General features: G+C 36.0%; 1 protein-coding gene and 1 long non-coding RNA gene across 18 annotated transcripts; one reads left to right on the top strand and one right to left on the bottom strand.

The window, feature by feature from the left end:
• Positions 1 to 751: 751 nt before the first annotated feature.
• Positions 752 to 21,840, bottom strand: LOC6572531 (chloride channel protein 2). Of its 17 annotated transcripts, none has more exons than XM_015166479.3 (17): positions 21,577 to 21,840; positions 18,269 to 19,460; positions 8,887 to 8,994; positions 8,277 to 8,442; positions 8,063 to 8,191; positions 7,225 to 7,358; positions 6,913 to 7,069; positions 6,637 to 6,847; positions 6,469 to 6,570; positions 6,119 to 6,353; positions 4,946 to 6,052; positions 4,771 to 4,815; positions 4,607 to 4,648; positions 3,844 to 4,194; positions 3,577 to 3,612; positions 3,245 to 3,478; positions 752 to 3,185 (listed from the first exon to the last, which is right to left on the bottom strand). In XM_015166479.3, the coding sequence occupies exons 2-17, from the start codon at positions 18,464 to 18,466 to the stop codon at positions 2,880 to 2,882; spliced, it is 3,561 nt and encodes a 1,186-aa protein (XP_015021965.1). In that variant the 5' UTR covers positions 18,467 to 19,460; positions 21,577 to 21,840; the 3' UTR covers positions 752 to 2,879. The 17 variants fall into 17 exon arrangements, with proteins under 17 accessions (XP_015021965.1, XP_015021963.1, XP_043863504.1 ...); XM_015166477.3 differs by lacking the exon at positions 21,577 to 21,840 and adding an exon at positions 20,420 to 20,437; XM_044007569.1 differs by lacking the exon at positions 21,577 to 21,840 and adding an exon at positions 19,563 to 19,581.
• Positions 10,947 to 15,810, top strand: LOC116804864. Its single transcript, XR_004364883.2, has 2 exons — positions 10,947 to 11,033; positions 15,546 to 15,810. It is a non-coding gene; the product is annotated as an uncharacterized LOC116804864 (long non-coding RNA).
• Positions 21,841 to 23,275: the final 1,435 nt, after the last annotated feature.

Below are 23,275 nucleotides of genomic sequence, written 5' to 3' on the forward strand. Positions count from 1 at the left end.
AAAATTAGCGCAGTCGATCCCATAGATACTAAGTATTGTTCGCCATTTTCAGACTGAGTTTGATATATTGCATATGGAGTGCCTGGTCGTATTATTTTATTATAATATTTGTATATCATATCTTTTGAGTATCTTCCCACGCATATTTTCGACCAAATTTTGTTTTTAATTGTTCTACAGATTTTATTCCGACGACGCGGCATACTTAACAAACAAATTTTATTTGACTTCAATATCGAAGAATTTCAGTTTACTTGTAACAAATATTATTTCTGAGTTAATGTGAAAAGTTCTATACTTGTACATACTTGGATGATCAAAAAGAATTCGAAATCGAATATATTTTAAAATCTGAGCAAACGGAGTTGCTTCTGTTTCTGCTGAAACAGATTTCAATGTATGTCAGAGGGACAGAAAACATACCTTCTGGGAACAGCTTAAGCATGACACGCGAAAAATAGCGATAGCAACGGGGTCTTTGCGTAGACAGATAGAAAATGTTACGGACTGATAGGAGGAAAACGACGGATCCTGGTGGAAGCGACAAATACGATCCTACGATATGGTAGAATAGTATAAGCGGATATATTGACATCAGAAGTAAGGCGAAATCCCAGGCTTACTTGCACAAGAGAGATAGAACGTGTTGATAAATAAAGAATGCTTTATACTGAGAATTCTTTTTTTATTTGATACAGATAATTGATGGTAGATAAATATCGGATCAAAAAATACAAAGCGCCCTTATCTCTTTAATTTTGTATACATATATTTCATACATGTTTTCAAAGTTCTTTTTTAAATATTATCAAGTATAAATTATGTTCATCAATATGAACAAATGCTTATAAAATTACTACAATACTACAAGGCTAACTTTTAAGTTTTAAATAAAGACGTGAAAAAAACAAAAACTATACAAAACATAATGAGTATAATTGGCCAGTGGGACCATGTGTAGTATAGGGGGCAGTTTCAGAAGCTGCATTCATATCCAGATCATCCAACAAAGCTTGTGTCATTTCATCATACAAGGGATAGTTGAGTACCGTGTACAAAGCAGCGGGACGAGGTTTTTTCGTGCAATCTTCGATTAATTCGTCAGTAAACTTAAATTTATAGGCAGGCAAACCATGACTTTAACTGATTCGATTATGTTCTTAGATTTTGGTGCAATGAAATTCCAAGTACTAGTCATTTCAATTTCTTGTTCATAAATAAGTGGCGTATCTCCCATTGATACTAGGAAGTGTCGCCCTTTATCAGATTGTGATTCAAATATGGCATATGCAGTTCCTTGCGGCACTATACCATTGAAAAATTTCAAATATGTATAAAGCTTGCGAATATTTTCCCACGCATATTCTTGACCAAATTTTGTTTGCAATTGACCGACATCTCAAAGTTCGACGAGTCATAATTTATGTTACAAAAAATTTTGGTTCGACTTGCAGATCAGAGAATTTTAGTTCACTTAAAAATAAATTATTTTTGACGGGTTAATATAAAACCCGCTACGTACTTTGATTATATACAAAAGTTTCAGATTTGTTTATCTTGATTGCCTGAAGTGACCCGAATCCATCAGATTTGGAGAGTCCTGATTTAATTTAATTCTTTAATGTCTATAACCATGAAGTTTTTTTTAACTTTATGTTGCCCCGAATCAAGAAATATTAAATAAGTGTTTAATTTATTATTTTATTTAAAATAAGATATATTGACAAATCAGGAATCAATTAAAACTATAATTATATGGCCTAAAAAAGTAGAGAAAATTATTACAACCCGATGGGGGTATTTTATTTGCCAGTCCGGTCAGCTATGCTCCTATGAACAGTCAAATATGGTCAGTGATACTATTGAAATTATGAAAAGCAGAAAGTGTTAAATGAAAACTTAAAATAAATATAAAAGGAGCCTAAATATTTTTCTTTTAATTACAATTATAATAATTCTGAAGATAAAAATTAGTAACGAAAAAGAATAACATTACAAGATAGTAAAAAGGAAAAATAATAAGAAATATAAAGAAAAGAGTAAGAAAAGAGCTAAAATAGAATATATGTAGGATAGGATTGAGAAATCACAGCACAACATTGGCAACAAAATGCTTGACACGTCAAGTGATTTCCCTAAGGTAAGCTTCTGCTCTATTAGCAGTGCATATGCATATTAAATCTGAAGTCTCCAGGTCTAATAGTATTAAAATTGCACTGAAAAATCGAAATCAATCAATCGATTATTATCGATTAAAAAGAAATCGAATGAGATATTTAAAAAATATGATCAACTTGTACTGTGTATGGTATATACGCTAAATTTAAAATTTCTCTAGCTCTTATATCTTCTGAGATCTCGGAGTTCATACGCACAAGCAGACGGACAGGAATATATCGATGCAGCTTATCGCCTTGATCTGCGATGCTTCCTCCTGCCTGCCAGTTTTCACAAAATCAATTAACCCTGATTTTCCATTTTCAATATTAATTCGTTTTCAAGGTATAATTAGCCAAATCAAGGAATTGGATGTCCAAATCAAAATCAATTTTTTATTACATCATGAATGTGGAAAGTCAAACAAATGACTATTTTCCAGTTTAAATGTATATTTCAAAAGTTGCTTGTTGTTATTTTAAAATATTTATTTTGCACTTGCTGCAACTTAAATATAGATCACGATATCTTTGATTCTATGTACTAGCGAGAGATATAAATACATAACAACTTGATCAACTAGTTAATTAATTATGCTATCACTTAGTTTAGCTTTAAACTGTAAGTTTAAAGAGTTTTAACAACGGCATTTAACAAACATTGTTGCCGTAGCTAACAGTAAATATATATAAATATTTTTTTTCTACAGATGGAAACCTAGTTTAAACAGATTTGTTTGTGTCTTGTGTTGTTGCATTTGCATTTGCCTCTGCTGGCGGCATGGTGAGCGCTATTTCTGGCGTATCGAGAGACTTCAGATGCTCCATTTCAATATCGGAACAGTTGTCAGAATTAGAGAGCGCCGAATCCATTGAGGTAATGGTCATGTCAACTGCTTTGTCACTACCACTTGGACTAGCTGCCAGCAGAGGCTTCTCCGCAGCAGGTTTCGAGTCGGAATTGGGTTCCTCGTCCCGGGGATGCGCCACGAAGCTGTTGCTATTGATGTCTTCGATGGCCTTGCGTAACTGTCAAGTAAACATTTTGGATCAGCTAATGGACGGTAAGTATTTCAGAGAGCAATTACCTCCTTGAGACCGACCACACCAACAAGACGTCCGATTTTTGTTACATACGCATGATTGATGCCCACCATAGAGAACAGCGAATGCACCTTGAGTATGGAGGTGCGTTCCACAAGTTGAAAGGGCGATGGATCTATATGTATCTGTGCCTTTTCTAGATCGATGGGTTTCTGCATTTCCTCCAGTTCCCATTGCTTCTGATCCTCTGGCGACATGTCTATAACACGTTCCCTTGGCTAGAACCGAGAAATGCATATAATTCAACATTTTTAGTTTAATTCTTAGTTATACGTATTTCGTTTATCGATGGATTTATCTATAAATATATACATACCAATTGCACTGACTTTGCCTTTTTTGTAATCGTGCTCTGTTTAATATGTTTTGATTTGTTTGTGCATTAAGAGATTTACATATATATAAATATATATATTTACAAGAACGGAGTACAATGCAAACAATAGAGAGAATAGAAATAGAAATAGTTTTGGGTTAAATGTCGGATATAGAAATAATTGATCGGTTAGTATGGATTACAATACAAGACACTGATTTAAGAGAAAGAGAAATACAAAATATACAGAGAACAAATCAGACTTACCGTCTGCTCGTCATCGTCATTAAACTTATCATCGTCATCTTCTATCGTATAACCCATTTCATTTGATTCTTGATTATCGGATAGCTTATCCAACGTACAGCCATGCAATGCCGAATCTTTAACTCTCACATCGCAGCTGAATTGAATTTTTTTCTTAACATTTCTTTGCTTATCTACGTGATTCTCGTTTAGAAGGGACACAGTAGCCGGTTCGTGGGTCTGTCTATTAATATCTGAAACTTTATTTGTTTTGTATTTAATGGAGGTCTTATCTGTATTCACATCGTTCAGCGGCATATTAATTGGCTTATACGAATCTGTTTTCTCTGTTATAGTCACATCTGTGTCATCCTTATCGGGCGGCATATTCAAAGCGTTACATATTTTATATTAATTTGCGATCAACAATATTAAATATAAATCTAAAACGTCGCGGAGATTGTTAAGCTTACTTATATATATATATATTATGTATACATATGTACATACATATGTATGTATGTACATATGCAGAAGCTACAAGCAGGCTAGGCAATATACTGAGGTCGAGTGAGTATTAGAGGTGATGCTGATACGGTACAGACACTCCCGAAAATTTATTAAAATGGTTAAATCAAAAAATTATTTCAAAATCTAAAAATTAACTTTATGTTTAAGAAATGCCCCAACCATTGTACTCAATCAAAAAAAAAAAAAAAAATTAATATTAAACAAGTGAATCTACCTATATAAAATATTTGAATTACAAATTTATAGTTGTTACCATTTTTTTGGCTGACTCCGATTTTGTAATAGGATTTACTTGCTTGCAGATATAGAAAGGGATAAGTGAAGGTGGACGGACACAGAGCGAGAAAGAGGTTCATCAGAATACCAAATAGTAAACGAATGCGTAGAGAAAAAGCGATGTAATTCTTATGTACTTACCAGCATGATCTGATCTGTGACAAAGTTCCAATTGTTTTGTGCTTGCTTGGAATGCAAATATATTTACAGAAATAAGCGCAACGGACAAAGTGAATTGAGGAGCCTAACTCCGTTAGTTATTAAGCACGAATAACCCCAGAATGCAAAATAGGAGCGTGTAGCGAGCAGGACTTACCAACTGAACCTTCTTGGATATGCCAGGTGTGCTGGGGGCACTGGGTGCACGTTGCCCTTGCACCTCATTGTTGCTTGCTGCCGGCGACATGGAGCCCATTTCCGGATCTGGCTGTACATCCTGCAGCGTGGTGGACTTCTTGAAGATGGCCTCGAATGCGGACCGTATACGAAACTCCGAATTGCCTGTTATCGTGGTGTACGGCGTAATGCTGGGACTGTGCGGCGAGGCGGGCGCGTAGGTCTTCAAGTTGAATGAGTTCGTCTTCTTCAATATGGACTTGCGTGGCGTTAAGGAGCTGTGTAGTGTCTCCGCCCGTTTCTTGGGCGGCAACATCTCATCGTTGGCTATCTGCCGCAGACTGAGTATGTCTGGGGCGGGCAGCACTTCGAAGCGTGAGGGCCGACGCTGTTTTAGCTCAGCTTCTTGTTTTTTCTTCTCCTCTTCGAGGGCGCGCTCTTCGGCCTCCTTTTGCCACTTTTGCGCCACCTCCATGCGCTTCTCCCGTCCAATATGCTTCTCAATTATCTTGATCAGCTCGTAGCGCTGCACAGAGCCGAGCAGTATCATATTCTCTGGACTGTCCACAAGCGGGAGGGAGCGCAGCGCCTTGTTGATCTTGAGCACCTCTTTGAGCTTTTGATAGGAGATACCATGCCAAATGTACTTCACGTCCCGCACCATGAAATCCTCCACAAAGATGCTGTACATGCCGGAACTAGATGGCAGCAGATCAGGCAAATACGGCAGCTTCTTAATCAGTATAATACTGTCGTAGATCGAGGGCTGCAGCAGCGATGCCACCGCATTGGCCACCAGCACGGCTATCATCACGGGCACAACGTGGGTTATCTGTCCGGTCATCTCAAAGATAATCACAGCCACGGATACCGTATGCGTCACAGAGCCGGAAAAGGCAGCTGCGCCGACAACGGCATAGCCACCTGGCATAATGGGTGACAATCGACCGCCGTAGCGCACGCCATGTGGAAACCAGGAGGCCATTAGTTCGCCCACCAAGCGACCAAATGCGGCGCCAATTTTAAATACAGGTATAAACATGCCCGATGGCACCGGGATCGTGGACGCTATGATGGAAAAGAAGAACTGCTTGCAACAACAAGAAATTCAATAAGTATTTGATGGCATAGAGAAGGAAACGCATTCACTTGCCGTGAAGATGGTAAAGATCACCAGGTTGGCAAAGACGCTCGTGTAGCTGGTCATCCAGTGCGTGACAACGGCAGCTTGCTCCACAGTCAGATCACTGCGCGACCAGGTGAAATTGCTGAACAACTGCGTTACCTGTTCGTGTGTGCTGAGCTCCCCGGCTAAAAACTGGCCTGTGCCTAGGGGAAATGAAATGCTAGAGACCAACAGCGCCAGAAAGCCGGGGTACAGAAAGCGACTAAACGAGAGAAAATCAAAAGAGTTTGAATTTGATTAACGATATCGATATTTGAATAATGTTCCCGCAACAATGGGTATCGGAGCAGTAACATAGGTAATCGATAAGTACTCACTTTTTCTGTAGAAATTTGTTCATGCGTTTGTTGGAGCGCATGAAAAGCACATATCGACGATGCACCCACACATAGGTGGCGCCACCTAAGCCGCAAACAAAGCTGTTGAAATGAAAATTTGAATTCAAAGATTAGATTGAAATGGCAATAGGCAACATATTGACTTACCCAATTAATGCAAACACAAACAGCTCTTGCGGATCGAAGGGAAATTCTGTGGTAAAATTGGTTAGGAATAGTGCGCGCACAGTATCCGCATTCTGGAACCACACAGCCAGCAGTCGAAAAACCGTTGCACCACACACGGCCGCAAAGAAACCGCGCCAATAATTGCGCACCGCAAAATACGTTGTGGTTACCTCAATACTAAACAGAACGCCTGCCAAATGGATCGATCCGTGTCTCAGCTTTTTAAAATTTTACTAAGTGGACTTTAGTACTCACCACCTACGGGCGCAGCAAAGCACGCGCCCACGCCGACGGCACAGGCAGCCGCCAGCATTTCAGAGTTACGGGACTCGTTCTCATATATGCCTTGGAATGATGTGACGAGTTTACTTAATAATTGTGCTACAATACTTGCTATATGTACGAAAGGACCCTAGAGACGGGGTTAGTTTTGTATATATTTTTTCGATTGTAGAGTTTTCCAAAATGTGTGAATGGGTGTGTGTGTGTGCATGTGGTTGTGTGTATGTGTGTGACTGTGTGGCTCAGTGGGTGTGCCATTAGCTGGCATCAATTTCTTATACTTACTTCCTTTCCTAATGGCATACCGCTGCCCAGAGTTGCCGTTAAACCAATTACCTTGGCCACTAATGTCTTAAATGTGAGATACTCTTTCAGCGCAACGCCGCGCAGTATGGTCTTCATTTCAGGTATACCGGAACCTATACATAGTCGAAGTTCAATAAAATGCAATATATATCTAGAATTTGCAATTAGCATGCGCTTAGTGCTCTGGTAAGTGAGTATATACAGCAATTAGTAAATTTGTTGTGCTCATTTATGGGGTAGTCAGTTTCGAGTATAATACATATAGACATTTAGTTGGAATAGTTCAGTTATTGGAGGTGCCAAGTGCGTTTGGTGCGGGCAGCTGCCGGATTGCAGTGGTACAGGGTTTTTATTAAATGCAAATGGGTATACTTCCATTGAAATTGTCTGTGTTTTTTAATTCTCCAACTGACATATATAAAGGTCTGCTTTAATATTTCGAATTATTATTTAGTTTTAAAAAATTATATAAATTTATTTGCATATGATTAGTTAAAGAAACCTATGGTAAACATCTTTTGCTTCGATATAATGTCTTGCTTTTCTTTTCGAATTCTAAACAACCATCGAAGTAAGTAAGTAAGTAAAAAAATTAATATTGTTTAGAGTTTTTTGTTTATTTTTGCTTTGGAAAACTCAAATAACTACGAGTTCTAAAACTACCAAACGATTTTAAAGTTAAAAAAAACCAAATATAAAAAAAAAATACTTAGGTGATAGAAAAACGTTTAATCTTACTTATGCACAACAAATACTTGACAATTTCTATATACCAACTGTTAGTAATAGTTAGTTAGATAATTAGTTCTGCACTTACCTATACTTTGCGGTGCGATGAGATGCACAAAGCCGGCTGAGAATAATATTAGACAGACCGGCAATGATACCCAAGCAATATACTGTATAAAGGGCTGTGAAGTAAGATCGCGATAGAGCCAAATACGAGCTAAAATTATATGTGACCAAGGATGTGTTCCAATAAGAATAGATATAGGAGATACAATGATTGTAAAGGTTGGCCATGGGCTTACCATTTGTACATATTGATATGCCCTTGTCCATGATAAAGGAGAGCAGGGCCATTATGATGCCCAGCAGAGCCAGGAATACCCAATCCTCGCCCAGCCGCGCCAATGTATGCTTCCATATCCATGATGAGATGCGTTTTATGCGCGTCGCTCGTTTGCCCAACAGTTCCTGTAAATATTTCCCAGCACTGCTGCTTTATAAACCGATGCGCTCAAAATGGTCTTAGCATACGTACATATACCACATGTGCATATATACATCTATATGTTTATTTAGATATTTAGTCGAACATTACATGTAGTAGTGTATGTAGCTACCACTGTCAATGGGATCTATTGGGATCTATGCCAAATTATTCTTGTGCAGACTCAAAATGGCGTTTGTGAATTTCATGAATGCAAGTAGTTTGCATAATTTCGATGTTAAGTGAATATATAGAGTATGTATATTGGAATTTGGTTGTCTATAAAAATTGTATGCTTTACCTTAAGTATTTATATATTGCTCAGTACGTTAGGCACGTTATAATATATAGATTGTCACATGTTTAATTTTTTAAAGAAATTATAAATTTATATACATATTCTCTTTGTTCTTATATTTAGAATTTACCTTATTTCTTTGTTTATCTTCTTGTTTTCTTCGCTTTTCGAGTAGTTTGAGTTTTCTGGCTTCATCTTTAGCAAATTCTCCTAGATCTTTCGTATAACGACCATACATCTGTGAATTAATAACAATTATAAGCACTCAAATGATATATTATATATTTTATTATACTTATTAGGCTTCGTTGAATGCCTCTTCAATTGTACAAAACAATGGAAATTAAATATAAATAAACGTTGTCCACCATCCTCCAAGAATACCAACCACTTACTAACGCATTCGTTTCACTTGTTGATCATTTTGGCAGCAGCCAAAGGTCCCATACATATAAATAACTTGAAAACTCTCGTCTTTTAAAATAAACCAAACAATACAAAAAGCGTGATCTAGCCAGCGGTGCTCGACTAGTAGATACCAGAAAAAATTATAAATATCTCGCTAAAAAAATCCACAATCTCATATGAGTGGCTTGAGTGAGTCGATCCCGAGATCTGAGATCTTAATACTCTATTATGCCATGTCGCAATATAAATGTATATTATAAGTTGTTATTCTCATCGCACATCATACCCTAGCTAGGCCCTTTACAAAATGTGCAGGGTATATAAAAAAGCCAATCAAAACAAAAATATGCATATAGATCAAAAATAAAATAAGAGAGCGCATATCTCATAAGTAACGAATTTTCGTCACAAAACGATTTTTATTTGCGGAAATTCCCATTTCATGGATGGAGAGCATAGCAACGAAAAAAGTCATAAAATTCGCATATTTTAAGAAATTGACAATGATTACGCAGATAAATGCTCTTAGACAAATATGTCTTTATATATGATTTAAAAAATATAAGAGAGCGTTTAATATAAGAGCAGTCTATTTGCGTGAGCTTGGAGATATAATAGAAAGAGAGGATATATGCATAGATGTATGTAATATGTGTGAAAAAAAATGTTATATATATATGGAAAGATTCAGCCAATTAGAAAAAAATTATTTTTGATTAATTTATAACAACTTATTCATGAAACATAAACTATAAAAAACTATTGGATGATAAACTGTTATATATTCTCTAAAACTCAATATTTGTAATATTATAATTTAAAGTCCATCCGTAGACCCCGAATGCCTTAACTAAAATTCATTGACAATGTGCAATCTGAAAGACGTGTACGAAAGGTCCCCAGCACATATGCCATGGTCAAAACAAAAGCCAAATAAATATAAATAATTAGGCATGCGACAAGAAAGAACATGAGAAAAGAAAATATCGTAAGAAAATATAAGAAATGCAACAAAAATAACATAGCAGAAGAACGAGCAACGTAGCTAATTTCCCAGAGGTCTGGGCGAAGGTCTCTTTAGCCTGGGAAAATACATATGTCTGCATTGGGTAGAGAAACATAGAATTTTGCAGTTTTTGCATAGCTTTTTGCTGTAAATAGATCTGGTTCACTGTACAGTACACACACTTAGAACTAGAGAGCTGAGAATGAGCTAAGCTGTTTTCGTATTCGAGTTTTTGAATATCCTTATATCAAAAATATGAATATTATTTAATATCGAACGTTATTTCTTTTTTTTTTTTAAATGTGAGCTAGTTCCATTCATTTGAAGTTCGGAATTTATTTACCGATATGTTCACAGAAATCAACGATTCAATTTCGAGCGCACAAGCTGCCCCAACGGTTGCAATTCTGATTCTGTTTCCCGATGTACACAAGAAGCATAATTAAAAAAAATAAATTATTTTATGCACTTTGCTGACTTATCATGGAACGGTTTCTGTTCCATGAACTGTTTTTGCAATGAAGGCACTCAGTATTTTAATTTATTTTCGTTGTCAAGTTCGAATTGAATTCTTTGTGTGTTAAATGGGAGCTGGTTCCACAAATGTATATTATTTAGTAATATTATCTTACATAGTAGAACGCCTCAATTTCAAACTCAATTTGATTCTTGTCATCGCTCTCTGTTTCAGCGGACTTGCGTTGCTGTTGTTGCTTCTGCTTCTGTTTGGCAATGGCCTCATCCCAGCGCAGGCGAACGGGAGTGGAGGGTGCTTTTTGGGCGCGCTGCTCCTCGCGCAGATACTCCTCGCGGTTGATCAGCAGCTCCGGCTCGAAGGCGTATTCGCGAATGTACTCATCCTGGTGAGTGCGACTGTTGTTGAACATGAAGCAAACCGAATTTGATTACGTTACGAATTTCGAATTTCGAATAGACGAATGCGATTTGTTTTCTGATCGTTCAATGTTAGATAGTATAGATAGTATTGATCTTATATATGTTGTTGATGTTGCTTTTGTTGCTGTTGTTGCTGTTGTTTTTGTTGTGCTGCGTGTCAGTCGGTTAGATCTGTATTACGGCCTTTGACATGCCTGTGGCTGTTGGCCGAATTTCTGTTTCGCATTTTGTTGCCAATTATTTTTAGTTTTTCAGCTTCTTCTTGCTGTTGATTTTTCACATTGCAAGTCGCCGTGATTACATGTCGCTGCCCTTGAGGCGCGCCCCGTCAACATTTGTAAATTTTATCGCAATTATTTTTAACATTTTTACAATCAGATTATATGGCAAAAGATTTCAGCACAATTCTCATCGGTGCTCAAATATCTATTAACACTGATTTATGCATATTCTCACTGGTTTTTATTTAAATTAATATCCACACAATAATTTGCAACGATTTTCCTTAGTATTTTCTATTGATTTTCACGCATTTGTCCGACACCGACGCTGCGTTCTAATCTTTGGGAAAACTTTTTTAAAACTAAAACGGACATGCTCGCGAGCTTTTCCGCTTGTTGAAAAATTATTGAAATTTTCTTTCGACCACACACTAGACGCTGTGCATTGCCCAGGGTTATCAGCTGCGCCCGAAAACTCTTAACATTGAATATAAACAATAAATTGTTAAAATGCTCTCAAATGTGTTTACCCATTGGTAAGAAGTTCAAGAACATGAAACATTTTCACAATTTCCTATAAATATTGATGAAGTTTGAAAAAAGAGCAACAGAGGTTTTTTTCATAGACTCTTCTTTTAGTTTATGATTTCCATTTAACAGTAAGAAAATTTGAAAATTTGTTAAAATACTTTTTTAAAAGAAGCTAAAGTATACCTGAATTATTTGTTTTCTTTGGCTAGCCTGGTTACCCTTTCGTTTGCAACCTACTACCTTCGACAGTGAAATAATTTCTTAACTTATAATAAACGCTAAATATTATTCATTATAATCCGATTAAAAATAGCAGCATATTTTTTGCACCTCTCTGCATTCTCATTCATTATTTTTCATTGCTTCTGCACATCGACTCGGAAAGGGAAAACACGCCAAACAAAAATATGCGAACTCTGTCGCTGTATACCCTAACATTCGACTGTAAGAGAAGCAGGGAAGGGTCTATACTCTTAGATTATTTTGATGATTCAATGTTTGACTTTCCTCTGTTCTGTTCTTTAAAGTTTTACTTTGTACGATTTTATCTATAATGTTCGGAAATTTTTAGTTGATTTATGGTTATTATGATTATATCAATTGTATTCTCCCTGTTGCTCTATCACTACGTCAGTATCATAATTGAACACATCAGACGTTGCCAAAGTGAGCAAGATCAATATAACTGATATATACGCAAGAGGCAGACAGATTGTTATTGAATTGCTGGGTGAATAGACCATTCATATCCGATATAAAGATAAGGCGCTGTTGGCGCTTCGGTTACCAGGTACACCTAGTTCAAGAAATCTTATCACTTCAGCGGATGGCTTACTTAAATAGATTAATACGAGTTAATCGATCGTTTACATCGATGCCTACTGGATGGCTATATAGAAATGTATATTGTGCTTACAAGTGTGTCGATATATCCAAACGGATCATCGTCATCGGATGAGTCAGAATCGGGTCCATTTTCGGCTGGTGGCGGACACGGATAGAATGCCTGCGATTTGATTTTCGGGTGTTTCTGGACATGACGCAGCTCCGTCTCCATGGATATGTTACTGTTACGTCTCTGGCGCAACTGACGAATGAACTTTTCAAAATCGGCCCACTCGGAGTCGACCAGTTCGACATTCTCTTCACCAAACTCTTCATCGTGTATGATACGTTCGACTTGCTGTTTGGTTTTGGCTTTGCCATTGCGATCACGATTATCGCGAGTGGCAAAGTACACCATGGCTGCTTGTGTCTGTGTATGTATATATCTGTGTGGGTGTGGGGTGAATATAGCTGAAGAGAGAGTAACGCGATATCGATACGACGCACGAGGTTAAAAACTAGTTAATCGATCGTGGCTATTGCCATGGCTTTGCGGGCCTTTGCAGGCCTTTGAGGGCTAACGAAATCCTCGCTTTGCTAAAGCAATGGCATTAATTAAGCGCTTCCCGTATCAACTCTGCACTGTTGCATCTGTGAGATAAAGTATCTTTAGCTGCGTGCGTCTCGCATCAAGTTTAGAACTGAACTGAATCTGCGGCAGACTCGTCTCGATATTGTTTCGCTTAAGCTCAAGATTCTACATAAAATGTGGCACAGAGTCTCAAGTGCTTAGAACCGACATGCACTTATCCCCTCCGTCTACTCACACACACACACACACACACAAGCACACACGCATACCAACACAAACAACCGCACTCAAGCGGTCAAAGTTTGTGTGTAAAACATCAATAAAATTTCATAAATTTAATAATTTGTGCCGCCTGGGCTAGAGCAAAAGTGAAAATGCCACGGCGCACAGTGGTGCAAAGGCTACGAAAACTGCTGACCAGCCACATTCTTGACTGCTTATTTCGCATATGTATTTATATATGCATATATGCATATCAATTATTTTTTGTTAATTTGCTTTACATCTTGCCCCACTGTGCCTTGTCACTTAAGCAGCTCAAATTGAGTCGACTTTTCGCCGACATCATCTTGCTTTAAACTCTTCAAGTGTTTTTTTTTTTTTTCAATATATGTACGTGTGTAGGTGGATTATGCACATGGCACCGAGTCACATGTCTGTGATTGTCTATGCGGCATTTTCTCAGATTCAAATGTATCTTTCTTCAGATTTATCTTTTTTTGTTGCTCTGTAAGTGTCGTGAGCCAGTGCAAAGTTTGGTTTTGATTGAATTGCTCAATTTAGTGCGACGCCTGTCCAAATGACGGCATTAATGATGTGCCTAACCCTAAATAGGTTGAATACTCTGTCGCAGATTATACTGGGTGATCAACAAGCGCGATGCAAACACCCAACATTGCTTATTCAATATAGATCCTACATTTGAGATTAGCAAATTATACGATCCAATGATCTTTAATCATTCAGTCCACGCGACAGTGCTGAAGTGGGTCGCTCAGTAAAGTGTCAAAAGCACAAAAATTGTAGAAACGGTGTGGAATATTCGAGAAAGTCATATAAAAGCACAGAAAGCAGAAGACAATACTTAGATAGATGGAGAGAGAGATAGGGGTCAAGAGAAAGAGTGAGAAAAAGCGAGCAAGGGAGAGGAGGGTATAAAAATAAAGATAGGGAGAGTGCAAATATACAGATGTAGAGGGAGAAAGAAAAGGGAAATATAGAGGAAGTCAACGAGAGAGAGAGAGAGAGAGAGAGAGAGAGAGAGAGAGAGAAAGAGAGAGAGAGAGAAACAGGGAGGGAGAAAAATATGATATAATATCGTTTACATATAATCTGATAATAATCTTATATGATGAATGAAATAATTTTGGAATTCGTTTCGAATTGTTTTCAAAATATTATCATTCATTTGTTTGTGTCTAAAAGTACTAATACTACTATTTTTGTTTAATGGAATATCACATTAAAATAGTATATGAATTAGGATTTTAAGTTTAAGTTTGTTAGTTCCAATATTATTATATTAATTCTATTCGCAAAATCTTTCTACGGCTGAAGATAAGAGAAGAGAATAAGATTGAGAAATGCCTAGAAAAATTGAGATTTTCGTCTAATAATTCCAGTTACCTTTGCGTCATATGGTGGGACGATAACTATTATCCCATTATATCAGTTTATTTCAATATCTGTACGCGCACATTCCCAGAATGACATCAATTCACATTAAGGGGGAAAATTGAATTGCTTGCCACTTCCATTACATCTATAAATCATTTTGTATATAAAACTTAGAGATTTACTTGCATAGTATACGTCCTATACGTAAATGGAGGATATATTAAATTTATTTAAACTTATAGTTCAAAATAATATTTAAGATATCTCTATTGTATTTCTCTATAGTATTGTATCTAATTTGTGAATTATTTATGTTGTTTGGAAACCAAATCAAAAATACATATTAATCAATTTATTAGAAACTGTTATACGAAACCAAAGGGTCACTTGCTTTTTAGGACGTATATCTTTTCGAATACTTAAGACAGCAACATTTTATTTTAAATTAAATGCTGCTTTCTTCGAATGATTACAAATCAAATATTTGTATATTCTGTATATTTTACAGAAATAAATTTCAATTTCAAAATATATTTTTTGTTTAACTAATATAAATTTTTGTAATTTTTTCAATAAATAAGTTGTATTTGTATATTTTTAGTGTCAACAAAACTTTAGCTTTAAATTTTCCGAATATTGGACAAACCTTAAGATTACTTTTTAACATGATTTTATTGTTTTTGAATTATAAGGAAACAAAAAAAGCCACAACCAACAACAGAGTAAAGTGAACTTGGCCACCATTCCAGGGCAACTGAAGATCATGGAAGATGTTTGGCCGCAGCCGTAGATTTCAGTGTTCAACAGCTTCCCAATCCCGATATTCGGGCCAAGATAAAGGCGTGAATAACGGCAGCAACAACAACACCTGTGCAAAAATTAATTAAAAATGTTAACAAATAACGTAATCGTGTAATATTTGCACAGATTCTCGAGATAAATTCAAAACTTATGTAAGTAGAATCAAGAATTCAATATTATCGCAAATGCAATTCACATTTATGGCCCGAGCCAACTGTTTGGTAGCGAAATAGCTGCCGACAGCTTTTAAGGCCCTGCAATAAAGCACATTGTTAATTGTATTAAACAATAAATCGACCATAAACATTCATAATCAATGAGTGCAGCCGCAAAATCAAATCGATTCGGATTTTACGCCTCAATCGTCGCCCCTCCTAAATCAAAGTGATTGCCGATAGGGAAGTTCTTTTGATTGATGATGATGGCTTACGGAGCCTAGGCCAGATAAGCCCCTATAATCAATGATCGAACAACTATAAAGTATTTAAAGAAATTAAAAATTCTAAAAATCTTTTAAGTAATCTATGTATAATAAGTAAAAGGGGTTCCCAAATTTGACTGTTATATAATTTTATGTGTTAATTGCAATTTTGTCACTCATACGCCGTGTTGTTCACAAAGTGCCCTTATTTGCTGTCTCTCCAGATGGACTCCGAACATTTTGATGTTATTGATTGTGAACCTCTAAAACCAAATAAAATATCGATATGATATACGATAAACCCACATATTTGATTAATTTTAATTTTTTCGATAAAAATTCTCTACTCTCCAATCAACTCAAGACAACTATTAACTATTAACATTATTTATACGGCTCGCAGTCATCATGTAGTATTCCTCATTTGATATAAAATAGAAATGTTGCACTTTGTGTAAACATTGAAAATGAATTTGAACAGCTTTGAAGCGCAATAAGAAACCTTTCATTAATACAATTGTCGGCAAGTTAAAAAGATTCCCAAGTAATACCCATATTAATGATATTGTCAACTGAAAACAGTTAGCGCATTTGGGAAACAATTGAATAGCAATTTGGATTTTCCTACTAATGTCAAAATAATAATAAATGAGCTACGGAAATAGCCGTTATCAACTAGGCTTAGGTAAAAAGTAAATAACGCATGAGCGAGTAATTAAAAATCCGATTTCAATTCCTTCTGAGTTAACATAAACAGAGTGGGTTCAGGGCATAAACACGAGCTACTTTTGTTTATTCATTAGGCGATAAATGCTAAATTGCAATCGTTGTGCTAAATCAATCAATCAACTCGATAGACGTTATAAAAGTATAAAATAATTTATGAATAACTTATGAGTAGCAAATTTTTGGACAAATTTTAATAAAAATCCGAAAAATATATACCTAACAAGAATGAAGATGAAATACCCTTTTCGTACTCATGTATAAAAATCGTTCTTTACTTTTACTAAATGTGCAAAAAGATTTTAAGAAATCTCAGGCCTTATCTTAAATAATATATACAAGTTATTATTCCTAGTTGGGATCCGTGTGAGCGCGTGCCAAAATCGTTAATCGCCAGAGAAGAGATCTCTGACAGCTTTCAAGAGCCGGCAGAGAGTTCTGTGTAAATGTTTGTTTTATACTTATGCTATTTTTGGCGACCAGCTCTCACATGCTAATTATTTCTTATCACACAACAAACGCTTAATCATAAGATTTCTAAAGCAAACAGATAAGCTGACGACCCACTCGCAGCATCCACATCAAAGCAACGCGCTAAGGTCAAACCACTTCAAAGGGAATTTGAATATAATTATTACTATATACTTAATTTGTCATGTCGATGATGCAAATTTATGTATATGTATATTTATATGTTTATTTAAGAATATTAGAATATGCACAAATACAGTCTGTATTTAATTATGGGTATATATAAGCATTATGGGTATATTGATCAGAGCAAGAGAAAGACCAAAACAAAAGCAGCGTAAAAATGCGACTGACTAGACAGAATACCTATATATTTAAATATACATACACTATAAGTATATACATCCTATATGTTTGGAATTCCGAAGATATGATACTTTTACTACTACAATATATTTAAAACGGTTGAATTATTTTGTTGCTGGGGGAACCCCTTGCCAAATTTAAATAAATATGACTTATACAAAAAATGAATATGTACATATATGAATATATATGATACGTCATGTCTAACCAACAGGTATGGCGAGAGAAACCCAGTTGGAGTACGCTCGTACACATGTGCGGCCATACATATTTGTCTTTGTTCAACTGGTTGTCTTGTTGGCCTAGCCTGCCAGATCATGTGTTCGATCTGTGTTCGTAAATCAGATCATATGATCTGGAAAGTCATGTGGTCGCGCATGGAAACCAAAATAAATAAGATTACAAATCTATATAGTCATATCTGTCGGGCATATAAAAAGTATACATAGCTCGACTGGGACAGAGATTAATAATGTGATTTTTGAGGTTCGAGGCTGTAAATACTAAAATATTTACCCTTTTTTTAATACATTGAAAAATGTCCAGTCAAATTAAAAAAATTAAATAAATATTTTAATTGATAAAAAATATAAACTATATTAAAAAATTTCACTTTTTGCATGAACTCACCAGAGTGTGTGTATAGCCCAGACCCTCCTCGGAACCATCCGGGCTCTTGTCGTGGTCGTGGTCGTGACCCATATTGAAGCGCAACGAGGACGCATTGGAGCACGTGCGCAGGGGCAGAGTGTGATTCGGCGAGGGCACGAGGAGCAGAGATTCGGGTCCATTTTTATTTGATTTTGTGTTTGAACTCTTGTTGAACATGTTGCAATATCACAATTAGATGCTGTTGCCTTGAATATTAATGTATTGTAACTGGAATTCCACTCTTTGCACTGATTTTCTTTTGTTTATGTATTTTTATTGGCGTTGTTTACTTTGGATTTGCATTCACTGTGCAGATTCACGTTTTGCTTTGTTTTTTCGCTCGCACTTTCTTTCCGCATTGCGTTTGACTCTGCTGTGGGCTCTGCGTATGCGTCACATGTGAAAATGAAATCAAATTCCTTTTGCTTGTGCATTAAATTCAATTAGCTGCACTTTTGTGTTGCACCAAGCGAGTCACAAGATCGACTTCCTTTGCAGCGGCAGAGATGCCAGCGCCAACGTCAACGGCAATGCCAACGCCACAGTCACAACACATCCCAAGCTCTGCCGCGATTCTCGATTGCAGAAAGTTGGGCGCACTTAGCGGGAGTGCAGCCAACGTCGCGACGCGTCGCGTCGTGCTCAGTCTCTTTTACACACACACACACAAACACACGCACTATTACATTAGCGAGCAAAAGCGAAAATGCGTTCAGTTTGCGGAGCAGCTGACTCCGACGGCGGCGTTGACAGCGCGTTTGTTGTTGTTGCTGCTGCTGGCGTCGCTGGTTACCGGTAAAAACCTTCACTTCTTATAGTTCTTCCTCTTCGTCTTCGGCTACGACTATTTGTTGCTGTTGTTGTTGCTATTGTTTGGCACTGCGATAGTGGGCGAGCTTGTGGGCGGGGTGTTCCGAGCTATGTGAAGTGGCGCACTTGAGTGTGTGACGGCTTAATTAGGCACGACGACAACAAAAGTTGTCAAATGTATCACAGTTTCATTATCAGTTCTATCTGTGCTATCTGCGCCCTGGATTAACGCCAAATACGGACAGAAATTAGCAACAATTATTTGTTTTTTTGCTTCTTCTTTTTGTTGTTTTGTTGTTTTTCCTGTCTGGAATTAATTAACTATGCCAATATATTATGGTCGTGTATTTATTGTTTTTGGCTGGAATGATACACAAATAAATAGCATATTGTAAATAACTGTATATGAGCTGCTTTATTAGCTAAGATAATTAAATTATGCATGAGCAAACATTATACCCACCCCCATTTACCGCACTCTCTCTCCGTCTCTCTCTTGCAGTTTACTAACACTAAACACCCAACGATCGCCCACACATGTAAATTAGCTGTGAATTGGGATGCAAAACAAGTTTTGTGCTTATTAGAGAGAGTGTGATAAAGAGTGAAAGAGAGAGAATGCCATATGATAAAGATTACATGCAGAGAGTGTGAATTAAGGAGAACATTGCTTTGAAGGCTGCTGCGATAATGCAGCGGTACACTTGTATTGGTGAAGTTTACACTATTGAACAGGATTAGCGAAGAGCAAAATATAGTTTACTATGCAAAATACAGTTTTCAGAACACTTACAAAATCTGGAGTATATTAATTTTACGTGTTGACAAATTCATTCGTAATACTAACTGTATTTTGGAAATCATCTGCTTATTTGTCTTCAAACTGTTTCATTTGCAAAAAATCGTAGGATACGAATCTTGTTGAGCAGTGTTAAAGCACTCTCTAATTACTCAAAATGAGATCGCCTGGCGTAGAGAAGAGCTGAGAAAATAAAACTCCAGTACATTTTTATCTTTGTGAATTATTTTGCTCTAGAGGGAGCTCACGAGGCCATTTCCCTACTAAATAGGCCGGCGATGGTCTTATCGTATAACAAAAACTGAGTAATCCAGAAATTTCAAAGCCAAGTGCCCAACTGGCTTTAATTTACAATCGCTGTATTGTAAAAATTAAAACAAACACTTGCAAGTTCGTGCCTACCTACGAAGATTTATTAAAATGCCTTAATCTTTTGTCAGCATTATGACGACAAATTCGAAAGATTTATGAAACAGGCGCAGAACACTTAGCAGTTATACGACGAGGGTAAATACACTTACATATGTCTAGCTCTGGCATTTGCATACAAAGTTCTTATTTGCGTTACAGCAGAAAATCAAGTGTAAAGCGGTTTTAGCCAGTTTGGATTTTTGATATTTTTTATATACTTGCACGTATTTTTTTCAATCCAACAGCGCGCTGATAATGAGCTGTAAACACTCAAATTTTATTCGATTTTTATTTTGCTTTCGAAGCTAATGTGAATTATTTATATATATATTTAACAAAAATTAAAAAACTGCATTATTCAAATCTGTGTCATTTGCATACTAACTATATGTATATATATATATATATATTTATATATACTTTTGCTTCTTTATGTTATTATTCACTCCATTCGGCTTATATTTCATTTTATGATACTGCGAAAATCCAACAAATTATTGTTGACTGTTTCAATTCTATAGATTTTATTTTTTTCACTTGACAAGGTGCTAAAAATAGTTTATGTATTTCATAAATATATTTTATGTAAATCATGCTGATTTCATTTTTAATTGTTTATTACTTTATTTACTTGCTTTTTATTGTAATCGTATTAACAGCCAGATTTGCGGTTAGTTTTTAGTCGATTAGTTGAGTGCGATCATTTTACGTTTCCTATTATGAGTGATCTATAATGGGAATGTCCGATAGGCATATAAAAGTGCCTGCTCAAGATTCAAGTTTATTTAATTTAAAAATTAAAAAGCTCTTCAAGATTTTTAACAATCTGTATGTTAAGCTGACTCTTGAGCCCTAACAAGTCCGCTTTACTAAACACTCATATGTAGAGTATTTTCTTTTTTTTTTTTTTTGAACCAGTTGAAAGTAGGAATTCAGGGTAGACTGATTTTGTTTTTGCTTTGCACAAGTTGAAGTGTTGGAATTTTCTAGTTTAAAAAAGATTGAGTGGAATGACATGACTTAGAAATGTTAAAAGACTTGTGTTTAATATTTAGTTGTAATTTAGATACACATTAATGGGCTTGCATGTCAATGTATATAAAATACAATCATTTAGATTTGTTCGAAATGATTTACACGGTACATAATTTACTGGTATTTAAATATAATTAAAATAACAACAATGAAGCCAATTGTGCGGGGTATAGAAAACTGTGCAAAGCTCGTAATTCGAAATCCCCTCTTCTGCACCACCCTTTGATCGCACCTGTGTCACCTGTTGAGCGCGTGTTTTAATTTGTTCATTTCTATTGTTGTTGCTGTTGCCCAAGACACTTGCTGTTGCTGTTGTTTTTGTTGTTGTTGTGAGTGCGCATATTCCGCTTGATTGACGCTTTGATTGATTCGGTTAATTTGCTTTGTTATGCTATTAGCCACGTTCACTTTGCGTATTAGCTGAAAGTTTCCCGAGCTGGCAGAGCGATTCTAGAGCAGCTCCGTTGTCAACGCCGCCGTTTCGCGTTCTGACATTGACTGCCGGTGTCGTCGTCGTCGTCGCCGGTGCTGCTAGCTCTGTTGCTGCTGCTGCTGCTGCTACTGCTGTTGCTGTTGTTGTTGCGGCTGTCATCGTTGTTGTTGTTGTTGTTGGGTAGTTTGGTTGCTGCCGGACCCGGTTATCACCTTCGGACAGTTCGGCAGCTCGTTCCGTTTCGATTGATGACGTTGCTGATCAGCTGATTTGCATTCGAGCAAATTTTGATACACCCATTGCCTCTCTGATTCGAATTGACTTCGAATTTCATTCGCGTTCGTCGGAAATTTCACTTCGCTCGTCGTGAAATTCGTATTGCTAAATTATTTATGTATGTTATTTGAGGTATTTTATACACATTAACTTAAGAATACATGTTCTTTTACTCCCATTTTTATAAATCTGGCGTACGTAATAAGAGAATGAATATATGTATTTTAATATATACATACATATATAGTAGCTCTAGACCTGTCCCAATGAAAAAATTTTCAGACTTTCGCATAGTTAAACAACTTGTTTTTGTTTAATGGGTGAAATTATTGGGGTTTTGTATAATGAAAAAATGTCGGGGATTTTTGTTATAGTTATTCCATTTAACAAACGGCATTCGAATTTAACCTAGATGAGTGTAACAATTCGCAAATTAATTTGCTGCCATAACTTCGATATATGCATATTATTTATATCTATACTAATTAATATCGAATCGCTATATTGCTGAATTGTCAGCAATATAGACTTGTGTAACAATTTTCAAATTAATTTGCTGCCATAAATTCGCTTTATTTCCATACTAACTGAAATCGAATCATCCGTTCTCAGCACATTAATTAACACCCCACACAAGGGCATAAAATCTTCGATATCCCAACTGATAATTGTGCTTTACAGCTACAATTATAGCTACTATCACCACCGATGCCATTACACCTACAGTTAATGATGCTACGATTAATTACATTTTTGCATATTAGTGCTCCGTATTCAGAATTATAATTCGTATAGTTAAATTTTACAGCTTGACCATATTTCTAAATGTTCCATATAGTCACATTTTCACGCTTGTTGTGTAAATTTCAATCATTTTTATTGTTATTATAATTGTCACATTAAATAATAGTACGTGCGTTTCATTCGGAGGAGAGACGATGCGCAAATATTTATTATTATGATTGATATATGTTAAATAGAATTTATAATAATAGACAACTTTAGGCAATTTTCAAGCAAAATTTTATTTAACATATTATAATAACATAAAAATTTTAAAAATAAATACTAATAATAATTTTGTAGAAAAAATAAAAATCTCTAAAAGACTATATATTAGCCCAACCAAAAACCCAAAATTCGTATTCAATATTTAAGAAATAAATATAAAATTTAGAATAAATATTTTATATTATGAATGTGAAAGAAATGATATATATTA

This window comes from Drosophila mojavensis, unplaced genomic scaffold, assembly GCF_018153725.1.
Source record: "Drosophila mojavensis isolate 15081-1352.22 unplaced genomic scaffold, ASM1815372v1 contig_19, whole genome shotgun sequence".
In the NCBI taxonomy this organism is placed as follows: domain Eukaryota; kingdom Metazoa; phylum Arthropoda; class Insecta; order Diptera; family Drosophilidae; genus Drosophila; species Drosophila mojavensis.